At 36.4% G+C, this 22,466-nt stretch overlaps 4 protein-coding genes across 25 annotated transcripts in view; 3 read left to right on the top strand and 1 right to left on the bottom strand.

Moving 5' to 3' along the window:
* prom1a (prominin 1a) overlaps nt 1-3,191 on the top strand; it is a 67,004-nt gene extending 63,813 nt beyond the window's left edge. For all 21 annotated transcript variants that reach the window (XM_016670927.1, XM_016670929.1, XM_016670928.1 and 18 more), the window contains one exon: nt 288-3,191. The gene's annotated coding sequence lies outside the window, so the exon portion shown is untranslated. The remainder of the gene's footprint in view (nt 1-287) is intronic.
* Nucleotides 3,192-4,585: 1,394 nt separating this feature from the next.
* Nucleotides 4,586-5,961, top strand: fgfbp2a (fibroblast growth factor binding protein 2a). Its single transcript, XM_007551004.2, has 2 exons — nt 4,586-5,358; nt 5,540-5,961. The coding sequence occupies exon 1, from the start codon at nt 4,703-4,705 to the stop codon at nt 5,348-5,350; it is 648 nt and encodes a 215-aa protein (XP_007551066.1). The 5' UTR covers nt 4,586-4,702; the 3' UTR covers nt 5,351-5,358; nt 5,540-5,961.
* A 929-nt stretch (nt 5,962-6,890) lies between these two features.
* fgfbp1a (fibroblast growth factor binding protein 1a) lies at nt 6,891-8,754 on the top strand. Of its 2 annotated transcripts, none has more exons than XM_016670889.1 (2): nt 6,891-7,303; nt 7,945-8,754. In XM_016670889.1, the coding sequence occupies exon 2, from the start codon at nt 7,945-7,947 to the stop codon at nt 8,494-8,496; it is 552 nt and encodes a 183-aa protein (XP_016526375.1). In that variant the 5' UTR covers nt 6,891-7,303; the 3' UTR covers nt 8,497-8,754. The 2 variants fall into 2 exon arrangements, with proteins under 2 accessions (XP_016526375.1, XP_007551063.1); XM_007551001.2 differs by having other exon boundaries at nt 6,893-7,303; nt 7,869-8,754.
* Nucleotides 8,755-11,805: 3,051 nt separating this feature from the next.
* The window catches only part of anxa5a (annexin A5a), a 16,996-nt gene continuing 6,335 nt past the window's right edge, over nt 11,806-22,466 (bottom strand). Inside the window, exons 5-13 of the mRNA XM_007551000.2 lie at nt 21,777-21,890; nt 19,814-19,904; nt 19,138-19,217; nt 18,767-18,817; nt 16,662-16,755; nt 16,117-16,212; nt 15,889-15,947; nt 15,093-15,215; nt 11,806-12,641 (exon numbers count right to left, since the gene is read on the bottom strand). Of these exons, the coding sequence (XP_007551062.1) occupies nt 12,582-12,641; nt 15,093-15,215; nt 15,889-15,947; nt 16,117-16,212; nt 16,662-16,755; nt 18,767-18,817; nt 19,138-19,217; nt 19,814-19,904; nt 21,777-21,890 (768 nt within the window). The 3' untranslated portion in view covers nt 11,806-12,581. The remainder of the gene's footprint in view (nt 12,642-15,092; nt 15,216-15,888; nt 15,948-16,116; nt 16,213-16,661; nt 16,756-18,766; nt 18,818-19,137; nt 19,218-19,813; nt 19,905-21,776; nt 21,891-22,466) is intronic.

Here is a 22,466-nt window from a genome sequence, read left to right as displayed (position 1 = left end):
CATCCATCCATCCATCCATCCATCCATCCATCCATCCATCCATCCACCGATCCATCCATCCATCCACTGTTCACTGCTCACTGCAGTGGTCGCACTCTCCCATCATCACTGGAAGATCTGGGTGAAACATGAATGTAATTATGGTTATAAATAAATGTTGTAAAAGCTTATTGTGACCTTTTTTTATTTGGTTGCCTTTTTTTTATTATTTTGGCCAGGGAGTTTATTTATAAAATGTATCAACTCATCAGTTAACAACTCAGAATGTTCTTTTTCATTTATTGTAGCTCACTTGAGGAATCTCAACATACGCTGGTTTCTTCACTTCAAAAGAAGAATACGGGACATCCGGCTTGTTCAATGATGCAGACCAAATTCTCCAGTTTGGTTTCTGCCGGCAGGACGCCAACCTTATCAGCCCTCAGCATCAATCTGAGCCAGGTTTCATCTACATTTTCCAGGACTGCTGTGTCTGTGTTTACATTAGTTTGGACACAAAACCAAGCTGAAAAAGCCCTTGAGAGGACATAACATTGACTGTTGTGTTTGCTCGTTTTTATGAACTTTGTGCTCAAGAAAAGAGAAGCTGGAGAAAGTTATATTTTCTTCCTGCAGTTAAAAAGGGTGTTGCACTTTCAAAGTGAGTGTCAAAAGGCAGGTTTCATAAAGATCTGATTGTTTTGTTGAAAAAAAGCATCCTTTTTAACTGAGGCTCAAGTGAGCTCAGTTAAAAAGCTCACTTTTTATGTGTGATATTTTACCTGTTGAGAAAATTTGTGTGAACAGTGGCATAACGACTTGTGGAGAGCATTTGTAAGAAAATGAAGCATGACTTTTTTTAAAGCTGTTTACAATATTTCCAGACATGTTGGTTTTGTTGATTTTAGGTGGCTATGGGTCAATTTCCCTCTTTGACAATTCATAACCTCATTCAAATTTTCCCATTTTATCCCCAAATTCTTCAGTTTCTTACCTGTAAAACACACTACTTGTATCCTTTTGTTCAAATCTCAGGAATAGTTCAATAACAAAGATAAAATTTTATTTCTTAAAAAAATTGTATTGCACCCTTTTTTCATTGGTTTTTACTCTGATATCTGTTTGGACCTGTCCCATTGGAGTCACATGACAAAAACCATTTCTTACAGTAGAAGCAAAATACCAAAAATGACTTTAGCTCATCGGTCAAATTAGATATGAAATGTCCCCTTACTGAAGTTTGGTATGCAACTTCCAATGACAGATGTTGCATACCAACAGTTGTTGTTGTTGGTATACAACAACTATTCAGCGTGAAAAAGTCAATACTGGAAAAGTATGAAATGGCAAAGGGGCAACGTGACCCATCGATATGTGAGAAACACTGAAGAGGTCTGTCTGCCTTTGAGATATTTTACCATGACGACATTACAGTTAAAAAAGGCCATATCACTATGTTAAATATAAACAATCTAGGGGCTGACATCATTAAAATGCCCTTCCTGTACCATTTAAACTTGTGTCAGGTGTTAACATTTAGCATTTATTTGTAATTCAGATTGGTGCGTTGTTCTAAATCGATTCTTCACTTGGAGTTTTAAAGACCAAATCTCAGAATTATTTTGAATAGTGAGTTTAGAAAAAAACACTAATTCTTGAAGCAAGGGGCAGATATGACCTGTTATCTTCCTTTGTTATGGTAAGAAAGGCCCATCACAACCACACTGTAACTCCAAATGACAAATTCTTACCAAATGCATAGCAGATGTGTTTTGGTTGAACTTTAAATAATACAGTACAGTTGGAGAATAATAGTAAAAACAACATCTACTTCTATTTCCTCTATGTACCACATGCGTTTATTTTCAGGTCTTTCCTGCTTTATGGTCCTCATAATTTTAAAGTGGAAAGTTAACTCTCAAGCCAAATTCCATATTTTTAAGTAGTTTTTCTGTGGCACGCTTTTTGCCCTTTGCCTGCTTTTTTAGTTAAACAGTACTTCTGAATACATGGAACTTTTTAATGTGTTCATTCATTAATCATTATTATATGTAGAGGTTGAGTGAGAAATATGCTGATATTGTTACATCAGGGAAGCCAATCAACATATCCTATATCTCATATTTCTATACAGATGCTTTCTCCAGTGAGAGCTTAGACAATCCATTTATGGGACAAATGAGCACCATCAATCAGATTGTTGAAAAGAAGTATTTTTCATGGTTTACACACATCTGGTTTATGTGGACTATGAAAAAAGCAATACCTGCCTTAACAACCAAAATTTGGACTTTGTTTGTCACTGTAAATGCACAATAACTATCAACATTTACCAGGTAGAAGATTACATAATATGCATATATGAAGACTAACAAAAGTCAGTTTTTATGTGAATCAAAAAAAAAAAAATCAGATTTTTTTAACTGTAATGGTAAAAACTGGTCTAAATTTAATACTTTATCCATAATTTTTATATTACATTTGTTTTATACGCCAACACATCCGTTTTAGATCCAAGTTTGCCATTGTTTTTAAAAGACAAACCCCATGAGCTTGAATAAAAACAAACAAAAACAATGTGTCAGTTAAGAAGTCACTAAAGAGAGTACTAACATTTAACAACTTCTAATTAGGTTACCATAACAAGGATTAAAAATTAACCCATTTTTGTAGATTTTTGTGCACATCTGACTTTTATAAAGCCAATAACTGTAATTTGCAGTAGAAGTACTGAAAATATGTACCAACAGTTTACAAGTTATGCTCTGCTACACTGACTTTAGACACTATTTTCATTAATTTTATTTCTCCAGAGGAAACACTGACTGCCATGTTAAGATGTCCCAGCTGTGCTTTTCCATAATGTGAACTTATTGGCTCTGTCTCTTCCCAGCGCTCTCTTTTTTTGCTTGCTTCAGTTACAAACTTAGTTTTCCTCAAGGTGGACATTTTTAGATGATCAGTGTGCTCATGCTGACTATCACAGTTTTACTCCTTGCTGGAGTCTGGTAATGCATTTATGGGGACAAATTCACAACTTAAGTGCTTAAACTAGTTATATATGGTAGCTTTGGGTTGATCAGATGAATGGGTTGCTGGTTTGAAATGTGATGCTGAACAGCTGGGCGATGATGGATCCAGGAAGATGTTTGTTTTTTATGTGGATATGACAAAAGTGTATAAATTGTGAATAAACTCTCCATTTCAAGTTATTTTCTCTTCCAATCTTTCTTTACCTTCTTTCAGCTTGATCTGTATTTTGGGGTAACAATATTTTTGACATGTTATGGAAAAGAAAGTAGTTTGTTGGTTTTCGTATTTTACTGTGAGGCAAAACATGTAATTCTGAGGGTAAAAAAGGGAAAATATGTTGAAATTAATATACATTTGATGCTAAATGGGAACTGTGTGTAACATTGGAGCAGATGGTTTTGCACGCTTTTGCACTTTGCACATTCCAATGTGATGGTTGTACTGCCAAGCCAGAACCCTGTGGGTTGCTTTACCGGTCAGCTATTTCAATAAGACATTATTATCCTCTTCCATAAGCTTGGCTTCAAAGTTTTCTCAGGCACCAAGCAGGATGCAAATAAACACTCCAAGAAAAACCACACAGACTTTTTTTTGTCTGAAAACCAGTCAAAAACAGAGGCCAAGTTTGAGAGAACTGACTTTATTCATATTATTTACTGAAACACTGAACATTGTGTGGGTGTGGTTATTTTAAATAATTTAAAAGTGCAATCTGATTTCTCAAAATGTTGCATCTTTCTGGATTTATATGCAATTATGGTTTACAGCTAAATGTTCTGTATCAGATGAGTCAGAGTCACGTCATACTTGGTAATTAGTGTTAAAGTAGGTTGTAAACTCTGCCCTTTTGGGATGTTATTAGTTCAAACACTGGGTTCCTTCACTTTGTTCTAAAAAAATTTACTTAACTTTGAAGATGATGAAAACAAATCATTGCATTTCTGATCAAGTTAAAATACATTACATCAAATTTAGCTCTCTGTTTTCTTTAGTTCTTGCAAAAAAAGAACACAATTGTTTTGGTCGAAACATTTTAATCTCATATAAGACCCTGTGTGCCATATGTGTGTACTCCATCCTTCCTCCCTATTTCATACATTTTCTTGTGCTTTCTTAATTGGCATGGTCATTACTGCCTCCCTTTCTAGTCTTGTCCCTGCATGTGTGTACTCATGTTTCTCTGTGGCACTGTCCTGGGTTTATGTTTAGAGGGAAATGATAGGTTACCCTGCACAGTTATGAGCCTTAACTGCCACTTAACGCAAACAAGAGAGGTTCAGCTTTCTTTTTTCTATCAGATTTCACATTTCTTATTAAAATATATGTATCAAATTGGAAACTGTGACAATGTATGTTTATGAGTGCATTAATCCAGTGTGAAACTGACCTGTAAAGGCAGTAAATGTAAAAAAAAAAAAAAAAAAAGATTTCTTCATCTGTGTCTGTTGTTTTTTTTTTATGTGAAACGATCAAACATGAGAATCCATGTTGCATCTTAGTGGGCTTTACATAATTTCAGCAGGAACTAACGTGGCTTTTCCCTCCTCCGCCCATATAACCACTTTTTCTTAGTCTGACTCAGCTTTGTTCCCTAAAGCTACTGTGTGTCTGCTTGGCCAATAAATACCAAGAGGAAGCCTCAGCTCAAGCAGTTCCACTCTCATCCTGCCCTCGGCATCTATCTGACACCATGTGGACCCAAGCCACTGCTCTGCTGCTGGCCTGCTGCCTTTGGCCAGCTGAGGCACAGGACGAAGGGAGACAAAGCATCTGGGACGATCCCATCAAGTTCCAAACCAAGGCTAAGGACAAGTGTACCATGATCCTTACAGGCCAAGGAGAAAACATAAAGCTGAGGCTGTCATGCTTGGGAAACAGACGTGCCTACTGGTGTGAGTATGTGGGGAGACCTTACACCTGCAGTGCTTTCAACAAAAACCCCAGGCACTACTTCGTCCAGATGATGTGGGTCCTCAGGAAGCAAGCACACGGCTGTCAGGGTCCTAAAGAGATCAAACCTCACATGTGCAGGAAGGCGACCGATGAATCTCGGATGAACTTCTCGGCCGGTCCTTTCCTAAGGTCTCGGCCAGCAGCGCAGCCATCAAAGCAACCTGGAAAACCCCAAAGTTCAGCTGCCCATGGAAGACCTAATTTGACAATGAAGACACCTTTTAAAACATCTCGGGCTCCAGGGAAAGTTAAAACCACACAGAGAGCCAAATCACAGCCGACGGCAGCTCCGACTGAGAGCGCCCGGAGGAGAATGGCTCAGCAGTACTGCTGGAGGTCCCTGCAGGGCGTCTGTTCCTTTGTAATTGGTTGGTTTCGGAATTAACAAAAAAGGTGAGCAGCAGAAAATTCCTTTCAGGATTATATCGTTTTAAGATTTATATCTTTTTAAGATATACATCCTGATTACACAAGTATAATCCTGTGTAATCTTGTTTGCTTAAATGTTTTTTTACTTTCGTCACTGATTCATAACGATCAGGATTTTATGTCTTCCTCTCTGTTCTGCATACAGATTGTGCTGAATTGGTGACTGAAACCACTACTGGAGGAAAAATCCAGGCCAGTTATTTGTTTTGAAACATCTATAGCGCCCTCTTACAGAAGTAGCCTGGTACTACAGTGGCTGTTACATTTTTATTTCTCTGATTTTAAATGCTACATTTTTCTTTGGAAACCTTCAGCAGCTTCTTTTATGTTTTGCATGAAGTAGACCTGTATGAATTAGAACTGCTTTAACCTGTGAAAAGATAGTATACATGTTTGTGTTTTTTTTTTGTGATATTTACTATAATTAGCTTGAATATTGTTTGTCACGATCAGAATTTATGTTTGTTGTTTGAAAAAAACTTTCTCACTACAGGTATTTTGTGAAAAATATATATGGACTGTGAAAATGCTTTTAAATGAGAAATAAACACTATTAGTTAAACAATTCTTATGCATCTACTTTATTTACAATAGTGCCATGTGAAATTCTTGACTTAAACAAAATTTTGTAAATATAGTAGGACAGGTTGTGACGGGAGGAGGATTTAAAAATATAAAATCCCATTAATATAAACTGAACTTTGTGGTTGCAATGTGACAAAATATGAAAAAAAGTTTCAATGACATTAATCCTCCTGCTTCATGATTCATGAGTCAAACTAATGAAGTAAACTAAGGAATAATGACCTTCATGGTGTAAATGCATTAAACCCCATTTGTTATTTTTTTTCTCATGCTGGGGCACCTGGCTCATTTTAAAATCATCTTATCTTTACCACACCTCACAGATGTTCAAGTGAAGGACTTAAATGTCTCAGATATCATCTTTTCTTAAAATTGCAAAATTACAGAATATATTGCTGTGTAGCTTAGATTCCTTGAACCAGGAAGCTCATTCTGAAACCAGAAAATTATCTTAAATGTGATTCATCAGTTTAGGTAAAGTCAGATTTTCATCACATCCACAATATATATATATTCTATATATCTATATCTATATATCTATATATTATATATCCTCCTGACTACCAGTAGTTCATTTTTGTCCTCTGTAGAGGACATTTCTAAACTTGAATATCTCCCACCCCCTGCATTCTACTGAATTAATTCCTTTTGGTATCTGGAGAGGACATTTAGGGCTTTTCAATGATACTACATATGAAGGGGTGGGACTTTTTTTCATATCTTTTTCTAATACATAAAATTTGTGTTCATCAGTAATAACACATTCTATGGGACGAGACAAAGTAAGTGCATAAAACCTTTTATTACCTTACGAAGAATGTGGGATTTAAAAAAAATGGTGATTGGACAATTTTTTTTTCCCTGGTAGTCAGGAGGATANTTTTTTTTTTTTTTATATATATACACATTTACTCCCTTTCAGTCAGAGATTGAGGCACAATGTATTACAATTCAGCTGATTTATCTTTATGTATGGGTCGTTGTACCTGATTTTAATACAAGTAAAGTCAATTTGTTTTATTTTGGGGCCAAATGTGCCTGGAAGAAAGTTAAGCTTAATTTATTTCTAAACACTTTTGAATTCAGTAAGGATATTCACTTGCACATTGTTATTGAGTATATGCATATCCGTGCATGTGCCTGTGTGCTTGTGTGGGTGTAGCTGTGTGTGTGTGGGTGTGTGTGCTTGTATTTGATACATTGTGTGTGTGGCTCTGAGTTTGAAGGGGAGGGCTGACTTTGCAGCAGCATTTGCAACCTGCAAGAAAAGACGAGAGCTCAAATGTGTCAGGACAGCAAACTGAACTTTCTCTGAAAACGCCAAGTAAGTTTGACCAATTTTTTTCAGTAAACCTGCTCTGTGGAACTTTTCCACCAATGCTACTGGTGGAAAAGTGTTTAGTTGTACTTTATCTACAATAAATTTTATTCAGTTGGTGTATTAGCATAACACAGTATTAATTTCAAATTAATAACATTATGTTATTATAGACATGCATACATTTAAGAGTCTTAAAAATTTGTATCTGTATTTTTAACAGAGTTGTAAAGTTAGAATACCGTTTTTGCATAATAGTTATCATTTTATATGTATTTAAATCAACAGCAAAAGCTTCTTTTTTTGCTGAAGTGTTATACATAGATTAATGTAAACTGAACTCAGATTAAACAAGTTCTCTTTTATGAACCTACAATATTTGTGTAAATCTAATTTTGAAATCAGTGCCTCAGTTTCTCAAACTCAAATAGGAGTGAAATGCTATTTTAAAAAGTTTGATTATTCTCTCAACTCTTCCAGAATGTTAATCTAATAGAGGCTTAAAACAGTTTTCTTTGAAAAGTGCATTGTGAGTGATAATGGGTCATATCTCTAATGAATTCTTTTGCAGGGTGTGTTCTGTGGATTTCATGGCTCTCCTCACCAACATAGCCATCTTGATGGTGCTCGCTTGTATTTCCCATCAGATGATGTTGGGCAGCTGTCAGAGGAGTCACGGGCGTAGAGGACGGGAGGACAGGGGACATCGCAAGGAAAGATCAGGACTGAGTCGTGTGAAACCTGTTGGAGACAAACTGGTCACCAAAGATGGTTCACGTTGCACCTGGACTGCAACAGACAATGATCCGTTGTTCCTCTTCGTTACTTGCAAAAAGGGGGAAAAGAGCTTCAATTGTAGATATGTGGGCAGACCAGCTCTTTGTCCCCAATATAGGTCCAACACTTTGCTCTACTGGAAGCAGATTACCAGGGCTCTGAAGAAGCAAAACAGCCTGTGTCATAATGAAAAGTTACTGGTGAGGGCAGGCATGTGCAAACATGCCCCCAGAGAGGCTCACTTTCGGCTCGTAGTTTCCCAGAAGACAGTGACTCCTTCGCCTTACGTTCCAGCAGCTCCAGTCACAACCGCCAAATCCTGCCTGCCTAAGAACAAGAAACTGGCCAAAGAGTTCTGCAGCGACTCCTGGTTTAGTGTTTGCACATTTTTTTCCACCATGGTGAACAATTACGATTGCTGAGATAGAAACAAGCTTGGCTTGTGTGGTCACTTCAGAACATACAGTATTTAAGTGAATACTTCATGTAGCTGGTGGTCTTGTAAAAAGATTATAAGAGACTGAACTTGGAAAGTGATAGTCACTGCACATACTTGCATACTAATATGTATTTATATGTTAGAAACCGAAATGTTATGTGAACGTTAAAGTCTTTTTTTTTTCCCGTTGTGATGATGAACAATTAAATCCATCCAAAATAAATCATAGCCATTCACACAAGCTAAGTTTCGTCTTCATTACTTAATGGGGACTCTTAATGAAGCAGTACTGCATATTAAAAAGGCACTTCACATATTAAACAACAATAAGTAATGGGTAATCAGAAATATGTGTTTTTGAGCAGTTTAAATCTTTCTTTGTAGCCTGTGAACTGTTGTGGGAAATTATTGTTTTGAAAAATTAATGCGGGTGTACCCCAAGGCTCAGTTCTTGGTGAAACATTTTTTTCAAGTTATATTATTTGCCATTTACATATACAATCAACCTGTGCCAGAGTTCACTTTTACTGAACCAAAACCTGCTAGGCGGACCAGAGTTTGTGCATTCAAACCTCCTCAAACAAACCTGACTTTGTTTGGGGAGGTTGAGCTGAGAGGCAAATTCTAGTTTGTTTGTTTCTAGGCAAACAAACAAATTTGGTGAAAGCACCCCAAATATCTGGGCAGTTATCAGATTAGCTGATCATTTTTTAGTTATTAATCTTTTTTTTTTTTAATTCTGTATGTTTCCCTTGTTACCGTACATTAATTCAAATGTCTTTAGGTGTGAAGTGTCCATGCTGGGTAATGTTATCTTATTTTATGCCAGAATGTGTAATATCAAGTTCAATCAGAGGGCTTCAGTTTAATTTCTAGACAGATTTCAACCTTGAAAATCTACATAAGAAAATAAACATCAGCTTTTATAAACTGTTATTTTTTATTTTCAGGCTGCATATTTTTAGATTTGTTTCCTTTTGGTCTTTATGTAGGTTAAAGTTCCTACTGGTAATAATCTGTTCATACTTGAATCATCAGCAGCACGCAGAGTGTGGATATCAGCATTCAGCAGTCAGACAGAGGTCATTAAAAAGCAGACTTTCAGAAACCATCGTGGCCTGAGGCCAGACTGGGATTTTAGGAGGGGAATAACTTTATACTTTTCTCTTGATTTAGTCCTGAACTCCTGCTGAAACATAATGCAATCCCTACAGCTGATATCCATCGAGTTCAGAATCTCAGCAGGCTCCCTTCTGCTCTTTGTTGGAAATTTGTTATTGTAGAAAAAAAAAGAACGTCTTAAGCAATGTAGCTAAAGAGAAAAGAAAATTAGAGGGGAGTCACAAAGTCAGGAGGATTGCAGGAAATCCACAAGAAGGAATTTTACTCCAGGCAATGCAATAAAACCCCATCTGCTGAAAGCAGAACACCGCTGCTGCTGGGAAGGTTGGTTAGAATAGACTAGACTAGACTAGAATAGAATAGAATAGAATAGAATAGAATAGAATAGAATAGAATAGAATAGAATAGAATAGAATAGAATATTTATTTAGTAACAGCATTGAGGCATGTAGGTGTATAAAAAACTAAAAGCTGGGCAAACAACAGATTTGCAAATAATGTTTTTTAAGATGAGTATGGAAACTATACCATTTTAATTGCAAATGATTATTGAGCTTATTGAGTGAAGTGATGGTTGTAGTCCAGCTGCAGCTCCTCTGTGCACCTAATTCTGTTGATTCACAGCTGGTGTGTCTTTTTTTTTAAACTAATTTCTCAAAATACTGTACAGGTGCAGTCCATTAAAAGAAAGGCGGATGTATGTCTGAATAGTAGTTTATGCTATTTTCACTTCAAACAATTCTCTACACTTGAGGGTTTTTAAGTATAAATAAAGGTTGGTCTGATGTTTGACAAACAAGAAAGACTAATACTTACCACCTCACACTCAATAAAGATAAAATGTATTACTTTTTGGGATGAAACATCCAGTCACAAGAAACTACTAAATCTCTTTGTAGCCTTTGAAACCTTCTGCTTCCTGGGGTTTAACTCTAATTTAAAAAATAAATACCTTTTAAAAAACTGATAAGTTTTTTCAGATTAAAACAGTGATATAAAAGGTAAAATAAATAGAAAAGTATTAAACAACCTTACCTGGTCCAGCGTGGGCCTCTCAGCTCATCCTTGACCTTGAGCCAACCTCTTGACAAGTTATCAAAACTCACATATCAACACACAGAGAAATGATATTTCCAGGAATTAAACAGATGACTCCATGTGTTTAATGAAACAAGTATTAGATATTTCAAATAACTGCACAACACAGGCCTGCAAAATCACTTCTTTTGTGCTTGATACTGCACATTTCTATCTTTTTACTTTTATGGCGAGTGGACATTACAGGCTTTGTCTTCAGTTATCTCTCATTAGGGCTCTGACTGAGCAGAAAACCAGGCAACATCTTTGTTTGTTAAAGGACAGTAAGACCATGTTAAGTAAATTTATTGTTTTTAATATAATATGTTTGTAAATTAGAGAATGACTATTTTGCAGTTGATGCTCAGTGTGTTAAAAACCTGATTAATTGTTGCTCTGTAAGAGTTAAAGTCTTGAATTGATGCTTGAAATGTGGCTTAAACTTGAGAAAAAATTTACTCTTTGGATTTGTGCAATTTATGGCTTCCTTGCAATCCTGGTCTGACCACTTAAGAAGTTTAATGAAAAAGTAATCTCAGTTCCTGCTGTACACCACAAATTCTTCAAAGTTTATTCTGAAACATTAGAAACAAAGCTAGAGTTGCTGTGTGGACCCAGCAAAGTGTGGAGTAACAGGTGGTGTGACTGCCTGCAGCTCCTGATTGGCTGATAAATCTCAGTCGGTCAAATTGAAAATAAATGAGAACACACTCCAACACTTTTTAACACAAAGTAGATTAGGGACTGTGTGTGTGTGTGTGGGGGGGGGGTGGCCTAAATGTTCATATGAATGCCTTTGTATGAGTACGAATGAGGTTTGAACAGAGCCTCAGGTGAGGAGGATTAAAAGAATTAATGAAACTGCACAAGAATGTACTATTGGTACGATACCATGTGATTAGTTGGTGCTGCTGGTTGCAGTGTGAAATCCTCCACAGCTGATGAAAGTCACAGTGCACATCTTTATAATGGAACTATAAAACACTGAAACACAGAGGATATTACAGGAAACTTGTAGGGCAATGCTTCATAATTTATTTAAATACTCACAAAGATTATACATATTAGATTTGAAAATCAGTAACATATGAAGAAATAGACAAACAAAGCAGAAAGACATTCAGAAACATTAAACTATTTATGGTATGTGTGACAAACCCATACAATTTCTTACAGTTTAAGAACAATGAGACCTATTTAACTTTAAATACTTTCAATAAGCATATTAAGTTAAAAACAAATGTTATTACAGTGGAGAGTTAACTCTGTTGGGTCACTGTGCTGAGATTAGGGGCGGATTCTGAACTTTGCTGCCACCCTGTGGTCCAGCTTCAGCGAAGCGGGCCGTTTGTCTCTTGTGGGTTGCTTACTGCATGTGCCCTTCATGAAAAGGTCCTAATTTAAGCCAACAAGTGTGTAATGCTCTTCTATTACTTATTGATTACTTGACAGCAGGTTTGGATTTCAGCATCTCATTTGTAATTAATGACAGCAGCAGTGCTGCGGACATGTTGCTTAAATAATTGATCAGCAGTATTATTTTCTGTGAGCTGATTTAACTTCTAAAATAAAAGCATAAAAGAGGTAACCAATAGCCATGAATGTGAGCTTGATGAAGCTGATCCATATTAGATTAATTTATCATCTAGGATAAGATTCGTTATTTTCCATTTTAAATTGAAGCCTGCATCAACACTGATCACTAAAAAAGGGCTGCTGTTAATGCATGTATGAAGTAGACTGTATGTGACATTCATCCTGCAAATATGCTGTTATACTATTCAATCAATAGTAAAGTCAGAAAGGAAAAAGAAGATGGATCAATATCTAATCCCTTGTGAGTAGAACAGTCTCATCCCTCAAACATGATTAATCCTTCCCACCACAGAGGTACAGCAACGCCTTCTGGTAGTCTCCTGCTGTGTCCTCCTACAAAAAGAAAAGATGTGGAACCCTTTTTAGTCACAGGCAGAAAAATCTTCTTCCTTTTGTGTTTGAATTGATCAATTTCCCTTCAGTGTTTTTCCAGAGACACTTTGGATGTAACAATGACTCTTAATGTGACGTGTGTGGGTGTGGGGATCCATGATTGGATATCCTGCTCCTCCTCTCCACATGGCGATGTACCCTCCAGCAGAACACACAAGCTCAAACTGGTTATGTCCTTTCTGGCAGAAGCAGAACAACCGTTTCACATCTGGGGGAAAATCGTGCCATGGCAGAAAAGGCTCTTCATGAGTTGTAATTTATGCAAAATTGTCAAACTTTTGTTGCTGGTTTAGAAGCTCGAACACTCATCAGGGGAAAGAATGGCATGTCAAATTTGGTTAATCATTTGATTATTTTCTTATTTCTCCAGGGTGGATTGATGATACTGCACACTCTTCTTATCAAAACTGATAACATTTATTTAAATTGTTCAGTTAGGATCTTTCGCCAGGACTTTTGCAAAATCTCAGGCATGCTAAAGTATAACAGATGTCAACCACAGTGGAGGTAGCATCAAATTGAGGGATTGTTTTGGTGCTTTTGGTACTGGTAAATTTTTAAAATAGATTATTTTCTAATTAGTTTTCCAACAAGAGAATAATCACACATCAACAAATAGAACAGGTTAACATTAAGCATCTGGAACACCTCCATATTCAGTTAAAAAAATAAATACAAATAAAAATAAAAACGGAACCATATTTCAAACCTAGATTCCTTTCAGGAAAGCAACCAGTTTTAATGATCTCTTCAAGTGTCAAATATCCAACTGGAATCATACCAGAATATTGCTCATGGCTAAAAAATAGCCAATATTTTTTTCTGTGCAACTATCTTGGAGACAAATATTAGGTGAGGTAAATCTGTATATTTGATCAAATATAAATAATCTTGACTCTGGGATTTTAAGAAAATCCACAATAAATTTAAACCTGTGCCAAATTTCTGTTTTTAAAACGTCTTCACTATTCCGCCTCGGAAATAAAAACATATAATGTCATGACTATAGCTCATTTCTTTTCAATTTATTTAATTCAAACTGTTTTTACCCAAATAAGAAATGAGAATCAAAGAAAATGTATGTCAGACATTTTATATAATTTCATTGAAAGCAGCAAATGAGCAAAGATCTGGAGCAAATTCTAGTAACTTCTTGATATTTCTTGAATTGTGCGAAATAAGGAGGCAGCATGTTGGAGTAGCTCTGTTATGTTTGTTATGATTTGTTCTTTTCTAGACTTTTGTTCACAACGTTTTGGGTTAAGACAATGTTTGGACAATTATTCTGAGCTACAATCCCAAATCTCAGAGGAGTTGAAAAGATTGAATGATGGATGAAAAATGGATGCAGGGCAGGAGTGAAGAGCAGAGAGAGAAAGAGAAAGCTCAAACTGTCTTCTATTGATTATAAAAGGCAAACATATTATCCCAAACTCCAGCATCTTTTAAAAAATAAAACTGTCTGCGATACCCAGACAGTTTGGTCTGGGCAAAGTTTGCGTTGTCATAAAAGTTATCTATTTGGCTTTTTGCAATCATGGCCATTGGTTTCAAATTCAAAAATACTTTACTGATCCAAAATAGAAATTAAATCATAAGTTTCCACCTTAGTTATATTTTTAGTCAGAGAATGAAAAGTTACAATGTGAAGTAAAAAAAAATATATTGATTGATGTAAAACCCATGTCTGTGTGAACTTTTAGCAGCTCAAAGAGATAAACCTCCTGTTTTATTATGTAGCAGCAAAATGCCATACAATTAAAATTACATTAGGAGGGTAAAAGGGAATCATGGGAATGAATAAAAATAACTAAAAGAATAAAATAACTAACACAAAACGCCAGCTGGGAGTGAGAACATTTTTTTTCTTGGAAAAAAAAATAGATTTTTGATATCTCTTCAAAAATTATCAAAATGATTTTATAAACAGGATAACTCAAAAGATAATAGCTTTTCAATTCAATTAAATGGTAATCAAGAATGCATTTTGTTCCATTTATTCAAAGGTTATTCGCTAATGTGTTATTTATCTATTCTGTCTCAGAGATTTGGGAGATTCACATGAAAGAGAGTGATAATTCTTCTCTGTAGGAACATCTGGTCCCAGGGGAAAAGATTAATTCACTTCGGTGTGTTGACAAGCAGGAAAGCAGTCTCATCACAGCGAACAAGACATTTAAAGTAAATTAGCAATCCCTCCTCCATCACACCAGTGACACCACCCACACCACAACCAGCTCCATGCAGTGGGATGGATGTGTACATGTAGGCAAGGTGAAAACTGGACGGATGATTCTACATCCTACTGTCTTTTCTAATGGGACTGGAATATTTAGTGTGCTTATCAAAAAACTAAATAATATCGACGTTTTGAATTCTTGTGATTTGTACCTGGATGGTAGTGTAAAGAGACTGTCCATACATCTTCTTGAAGTTTGCTCTGATGTCCAGCATGTCCACCTCGCTCCTGGTCACCATTATCCTCATCAGGGTGTCATCGTCAGTTCCAGCCCGCTGAACATTAAACATACCCAATAAAACAGATGCTCAAAGTTAAGTTACCTTTATTAAAAGTTACAAAAATAATCTCTGACAAGTTTATTTTATTTTGTGAATTAAATGTAATCTTTCATGTATAAACAGTCCTTTATATTCTTCTATTTTTTTCTACAATAGAGTAATGTGGTTTCCTTGTCTAACAAAGCATCACCCACTTTCTAAGAAGAAAAAATGTCATGCCATGTCCAGGCCTCTTACACACACCTCCAAGTTGCACATAAAAACTGGGGATACTAAAGGCTTGTGACTACATTTCAAAAGCAACTTAAGTGGGGGAGGAAGTGGCCAATATTCAAAGAAAAAACTTTAAAAGATATTGAGAAAGCCCAATCAAGACAATTTCAAGGGAATAAAAGAAAGTCTGAGAAGTTGGAGAGAAAATATACAGATGTTAACAATGGCTTATGACGTTACACAGTATTACATTGGACCCCTGATATACGCAGGGTTTAGGAACCTTTATTTTCTTGTGGAGAGTTGGACAGAAAGGTTGACCAGCAATGAGAGTGGAAGAAAATACTAGGGTTGTTATTTATTCTACTATTTAATTTGCAACTGGTCCTTTAGTTTCCCAATGTGGAAGAGATATTTTATTTTTGCAGTGTGTGGATGGAATATCGGTACCCACCCTCATGGAGTTATAGAGGCTCTCAGCAAAAAATCCGGGTACATTTCTGACACATTTCACTGTGGAGAAAATGAACAAGAGATTTAATTTAAAAAGTGTTAAGATGAAATTGTGTTAAACTGTCAAGTCTAAATGTTACTAAAATATGTCTGCCAGAATCATAAAACTAAGAGGGAGTACTGGTCTTTGTCATTGGATCTGGAAACAGACAGAAAAAGTGGTTCTTACCTACAGCGAGCAGTAAGTCTTCCAGGTTCCCAGTGGTCTCGCCTTTAATGCTGTCCTCTATGTCAGAGCCAGAGATCTTCTTGTACGCATCAAAAACTAAGAAAGTTATATGTTTTACTCAAAAGGAAAACATTGAAGTTTAAGTGAAAATGAAGATATTTCCAATATAGGATTTCCAGGCTCAAATGTTTGTACAATGTTCCGACTTTAAACCTCTTAATAGTGAGAAAAAAAGTGAAATCTCAACAGAGTTTTCTGCTGTCCAAACTCATCCATTTCATACCTAACTAACTTTATAACCTCAGATTGACTCGTTACCACTCAAACTTTCACCACCTGCCTCACCTCTGTGACCTGCAACTCCAGTAAACAATATTTGCCCCAAAGGAGAGCTGCTGAGATTGAGGCTGTTGTGCATTTCACCACTATAATACCTGGATCTGTGCTGTGTTGTGAGATCTGGAGATTTGGGCCACCTTGCTTATCAAAGGGCAGCAACCATCAAGTGAGCATTCTGATATTATGATGCCATGGCCAAACCTCACCTTTCTGGAGATGCTCAGAGCTCCTGTTGCCAAGAATTGTAATGAATTTTTCCTCATCTGTGCCAAACTTCCCCTCACCGGCGGCATACAGGTCCTGTAATGGCAGAGCACACACCTGTGTTCACACATATGCAGCCACCTGGCAGAGCCGGTGTGACAGCAGTAATGAAGGGCTTCACATTGACAAGAAACACCCGAGGATAAGTCTGTTTCACTTTCTTCTCTGCTGTTACAGAGAAATTCTTAAACTTAGGCTTATTTCTCGGCAGCTAAATGATAGTTTCTCAATTTTTCCTCTCATACAACTCACATTTTAGGAAATGACAAATTACCATGATCATTTGATAAACGCATTGAACCTTGTAATTTTCTCCTGAAGTGATCACTGAATGGTTTAGTTAAAAAAAGCTGATTGTGATGTTCTTACAGACACATTATGAAAAGGTTTTATGTGTTAGATCCTATTTCATTGCTTCATATTAGAAAAATGACTTTTAAAGTAGATGTTCTCTTACCAAAGGTTAATACTCTGTCATTTTGATCGAGGCTGCTCTATAGACAAATACAGATTTGCTTTTAGCTGCTCTACAAGCTCAGAGAAAAACATGTTGGCAAAGAAGATTATGGAATTTAAATTAATCTTTAATTTACTATACTTGTCATCTAGATTGTTGCTTAGAATGCACCTCTGCATTTTCACCTTTCAAAGCTGTTTGTGCTGCTTGTTACAGGACGTAAAAACTGTCACCAAATGAATGTGGAGGTGACTCTTAAATTCCCAGCAGGTCCGGGGAGTCTCTTCTTGCAATTTGTGTTGTCATAGAGCTTAATAGCTTTCTATTATCGGAGTAGTAAAGTGCAAATGAGAGGAGTAGTCCATCTATAAAGGACGATTATGCAGCTCAATGTGTTTAAAACTAATGTTCTGTAGTGATGCAAGAAGAGGCGCAGCATATGGAGGAAGAGTTAGTTGTCCCTCTCTATCTTTTATGTACAGCGAAAAATTAAACACTGATTATTTCCTGTTTCTGCCTGTCTGCTTCAGATTTACTGCTGTTTTTTTGGCCTTCTAATCCAACATACTGTTTATGATTATCTCATAATTTGGCTGGAGAATACTTTTATGTCCAGATTACTTAATGGTAAATTCAATGACTGCAAAATGCCCAGGACCTGCAGGTAAAAGAAAGCTTGAGTCATCATCTCTCCACTGTGTTGGTATGAGATGTGTGTGCTGACATGTTCTGTTTGGTTTTCTCCTAACATGGTGCTGAGCATGAGGGCCAGACATCCATGTTTTCTTCTAATCTGGTCAAAGAACACGGTAGTACATAAAAGAGCAACTTTCCAAAGCTCCAGATTTGTTATTTTTCCTCAATCATCTTCCTACAATTGTCATGTCAGGTCTGTAAACATTTAATTCCTAACTGAGGCTTGTACAGTCTAGAATGGAGCTCTTGGGATCTCTTGAAATATCTTCGGGCAGTGTGTTATCTGACCTCGCCGTTGGTCTGCTGTTTCATTGTCTTAAATGGTTAGAATGTTATTAACAGTCTATCTCACTGCAGATTTTTTTGGAAACTGTTACCTTCACCACATTAGTGGGCATCATTTATTGTTATTACCATGTATCTGTATGCTCCAGAACTACAAACTGCCAAAACAAAGGTGATCACACTGATAATGATTAGTTAATGAAGAGCATTAGATTAGTAAACACTGTTGATACAGTCCCATTGAAATCACATGGATACAACAATGCATTTCTTTTTGTTGTTGTCATAACTACTCTGTGCTTACTTGATATAGTAAAAGGTGAAATTGGGTCTGAGTGATGAAGAGATCTTTCAATATTTAAATCTAATTTTTATTTACAGTCATGTAGAAGTTTACATATTTCTTTTGTTTTTGGAAATAATACCAGTTCAAATACATTAGTTCAGTTTGAAAATCTGAATATTTCTCATTTATAATATATGTGTTTTGAAGCAAAATTGGTGCAAAATGTGAAAACTGTTTGATAATAACCAAAACAATCAATATTCAATGCATTTCTTCATGCATTTTTAGTTTGCTTGCAGATGTAAATGTTAGTATTTTCTTACCTTGGCATCATTTTCAATTTTATCCTCTTCCACTCCCTCCTCCCTGCTCCCCTTGGAGAGCCAACAGCAGTAGAAATGTAAGAGGACAGGCAGGTGCAGAAGCAGAGAGACAAGGTGACAAACAGAATCAAAAGTAGGTCAGTGTGGATGAACTCAGGGTGCTACTGAACCTAACCCGGGAAGATGAAATTATCCTGAGAAGGTCCCAGAACTGTGGGATTACCTTACTGTCACTAGTAAAAAAAACAAAAAAACACATCTACCAGTCACCTCTCAACTTCAGACTTAAAGCTCTCATGACTTTGTAATGAGATCACCAGAGACTCTCATTATCATGACAGGAAAGTCTTCCCAGGCGGTCCGCTCTCTACCTGCAGCAGGATCACCAACAGTCTCCCGTAGCTCCCTCCGGTGTCACTGCTGATATCCTTCTCCAGTTTGCCACCAAACTCTGAAGGAAAAATGAGAAAAAGAAACAAAAGGAAGCTTAGACTCACAGCATTATGGTTGCTTATGGATGCAATCGATTGTGGTCTATCTTCCAAGGACAGCTACAACAGGAATGATTTGATTAACTGATTAGCAGGAATGTCTCTTTTTCCAGATCAGAGAAACACAGCTCTTTGGCTTTGGACCTTTTTTCCATGTTATGTGAAAAGGATTGTGTTGACCAGCTCTAATCTGTGGCATCAGAATTTGGTCTCTTTCATCTGAATAACATAGTAAAAATGTAGAAGGAGAGGATGATGCAAGAGATTAAAATCTGGTTTCTTACTGTGCTGAAGGTAAAACCTTCCTCTTTATTTATATGCAGACTTACTTGGCATCATTCAAGAATTAAACTCAATCCCACTTAAACCTACCTAAATCTCATCCTTACATGATTTAAACTATTTAAACCAGTTTAAAGACTGTTTTCAAGTCTATCATGGGGATTTCACAAAACTGGTTTCATGTTTCTGGGGTGAAATCCATCATGGTTTCCACTCCCTGGCTGCAGTTCCAGTAATCATAATTTCTCTGTTCTGGTCTGCCTCATTGCATCACCTTTCTTGTAGACTTTGCTGATATCTTTAATCTGATCACCAGTCCTGGAGGCCAAGATCTCAATCAGTACCTGATCATCAGTCCCTGCACCCTGGGAAGCAAACAGAGTGCATGAATACTGGAGCTCAGTATGAAACAATATAAATATGCTTCAGACAACACTTTTTTTTTTTTATCAGACGGGATCTAAAAAGGAGAAATGTCTCTAAATGTCTTCATTTAGAGACATTTCTAAACATTTACTGAAAATCAGTAAATGTTTTATGTTTTTATTTGTTTCAGAAGAAAACCAAAGAAAACATTCAGCTTTAATGTTAAATATGAAAATACATTAAGATGGTGATGTGGAGCGCTAAAGAAAAAAAACAGTTCCAACCTAGATCCAAAGCAGATAGATAGAGAAATGAAAGGCCATCCATTGCATTAACATGACACATCATTACAGATGATTTTCATTGTGGAGAACAAGAAGCATATTAAAAAAGGTATGAAAAAGACCCACTGCAGGAAGATCTTTTTCTTCTGATTTTTTAATGCAAGCTGTTCCAATATTTATAATTATTTGCAGATCTGACCATAAGCAACATAATGAATGTGATATAATGAAAACAAGGAAGGACAAAAACAACAGCAAAGGGATTTATAGAAGAGTGCATATTTTCAAAATCACTCTTTTTTGGTTTGTGTGCCACATTATTAACAGGAATAATTTGCTGACTTAGTTATTTTTATGTTACTGTGATTTTGCTTTATGATCATTTGTTGCTGAAAACAATTGAAGACTATAAGACTTAAATTTAAATGAACACATTCCAACGAATATTAAAGGATCTGAGGATTTTAAGGGATGATTACTCCGAAGGACTGATTGCTGTTAACTGCCTCCCTGAAATTGCACAGGCTGCTTTTCATAGATCTAGAGCTACGAGTTGTTGTGATGAACTGAACTGACTTAACTGACTGTAGAAAAGCCTCCATTAAACCCAAATTGATTTTCTATTATTTATGAGTGATCTGTCTCTGATTGTTTCAACAATGCAGTAATAACTAAAATTACAATGACAATTGATTATAAAACAGGTGTGTATAGCTATTTGAAGATCACAATTTTCTGGAACATTAGTCAAAATGTTAATAAGTTATATGGTATATTCTGAAATAGCAACCAGTTTGGATAATACGAGTTACAACATTGTTTAGTTTCCCTTTGAGATGATTAAAGTATTTTTCAATTGGATTTTGAATGTTGTTTTGCATTAGTAGACAATAAATAAATAAATAAATAAATAAATAAATACTGCCACAGTCCAAAGAAAAACCTTCAAGGACTTTCAAAAAGCCTGGACATCTTTGGTCAAAACCACTTTAAGACACTGTAAAAACATAAAGAAAGAGGAAATCAAGAGACTGTTGAATAAAAACGTTTGTTGCTTGGAAAGTATCAATACAGAACAGCTGAATTATTGTAAAAACACCAAGTGTTGCAGCATGCTTATATTTCAACCTTTAAAAGGGCTGCCATACACTTCAAATCCCTCCTCTTTCCTCCTCAGAAATTTTGCTTATTTTTAAACATTTATGACTGAATTACTGCAGCAGCACATCTGCTCAGTATTTCTGCTGTATGAAGGAGAGCAGCTGCTACCAGACGACCAATGGAGATGGAGATGTGAACCAATTTGCCCATTCATAAGTCAGTGCATCCTAAATGAGCCAAAGGTTTAGAATTACATCTAATCCATTTTTAAGACGGAATAGATTTTTTTATGAGGGGAAAAAATCACCTTAATGTAATTTTCATGAGATTAGACTAGTTCCTTTTGTTAATAATGAACAGCAAAAGAGGGACTTATATGTTGAAATTTAATGTCAAATTACCTGGTCTGGGAATTCAGAATAATTTGCACATGAGACCAGAAACCTGGACAAATTGAAGCATTTCAGGAAAAGTTTTCTTAGTTACCTTCACAGCCTTGTGCAGCAGAGTAGCATCATATAAGACAGGCGGTGTCATCAGTGCCACAATCAGGTTCTCAAACAGCCCACCGAGCTCCGATTTCAGTGCACTGACTAAGTCCTGCCGCCACAGAATGAATAATAACAAGACGACCAGAATCATTAATAAATGTATTTGTGTAGAAATCTACACCCACCATGTATTAGTCATCCTGGCAAAATGAGTGATGCAGGTTGAAATAATCAAATTAAAAGTCTAGACGGTACTTGAAAAAAAGAGAACTGAGGGTCACTCATATGTCAAAGATATGAAAATATAAACCAGATTTTACTCATCACAGTTACTGTGTAACAATTCTGTAGCTATCTATGTCGCCAGACAGTTAGCTTAACAGAAGATAGTTAGTTAGATAGCTAGTGTTAAGAACAGTAAACTTCCCCTAGATCAGGATTAAACCAGCACAAAAAGAGTCAGCAATGTAAAATTAATCATATTTATTGAATACAAACTGCGACAGACTGGCGACCTGTCCAGGGTGACCCCGCCTCTCGCCCAAAATGTCTCGCTGGAGATAGGCACCAGCACCTCCCGACCCCACTAGGGAGAAGGGTGTACAGAAAATGGATGGATGGATGGATGGATGGATGGATGGATGGATGGATGGATGGATGGATGGATGGATGGATGGATGGATGG

This window comes from Poecilia formosa, unplaced genomic scaffold, assembly GCF_000485575.1.
Source record: "Poecilia formosa unplaced genomic scaffold, Poecilia_formosa-5.1.2 Scaffold39, whole genome shotgun sequence".
NCBI classification, from domain to species: Eukaryota; Metazoa; Chordata; class Actinopteri; order Cyprinodontiformes; family Poeciliidae; genus Poecilia; species Poecilia formosa.
The sequence above is the reverse complement of the archived record's forward strand: the minus strand, read 5'-3'. Positions and strand labels throughout refer to the sequence as shown.

Coding starts and splice junctions, on each gene's coding strand:
- fgfbp1a (XM_007551001.2), top strand. CDS start 7,888: ATGGCTCTCCTCACCAACATAGCCATCTTGATGGTGCTCGCTTGTATT.
- fgfbp2a (XM_007551004.2), top strand. CDS start 4,703: ATGTGGACCCAAGCCACTGCTCTGCTGCTGGCCTGCTGCCTTTGGCCA.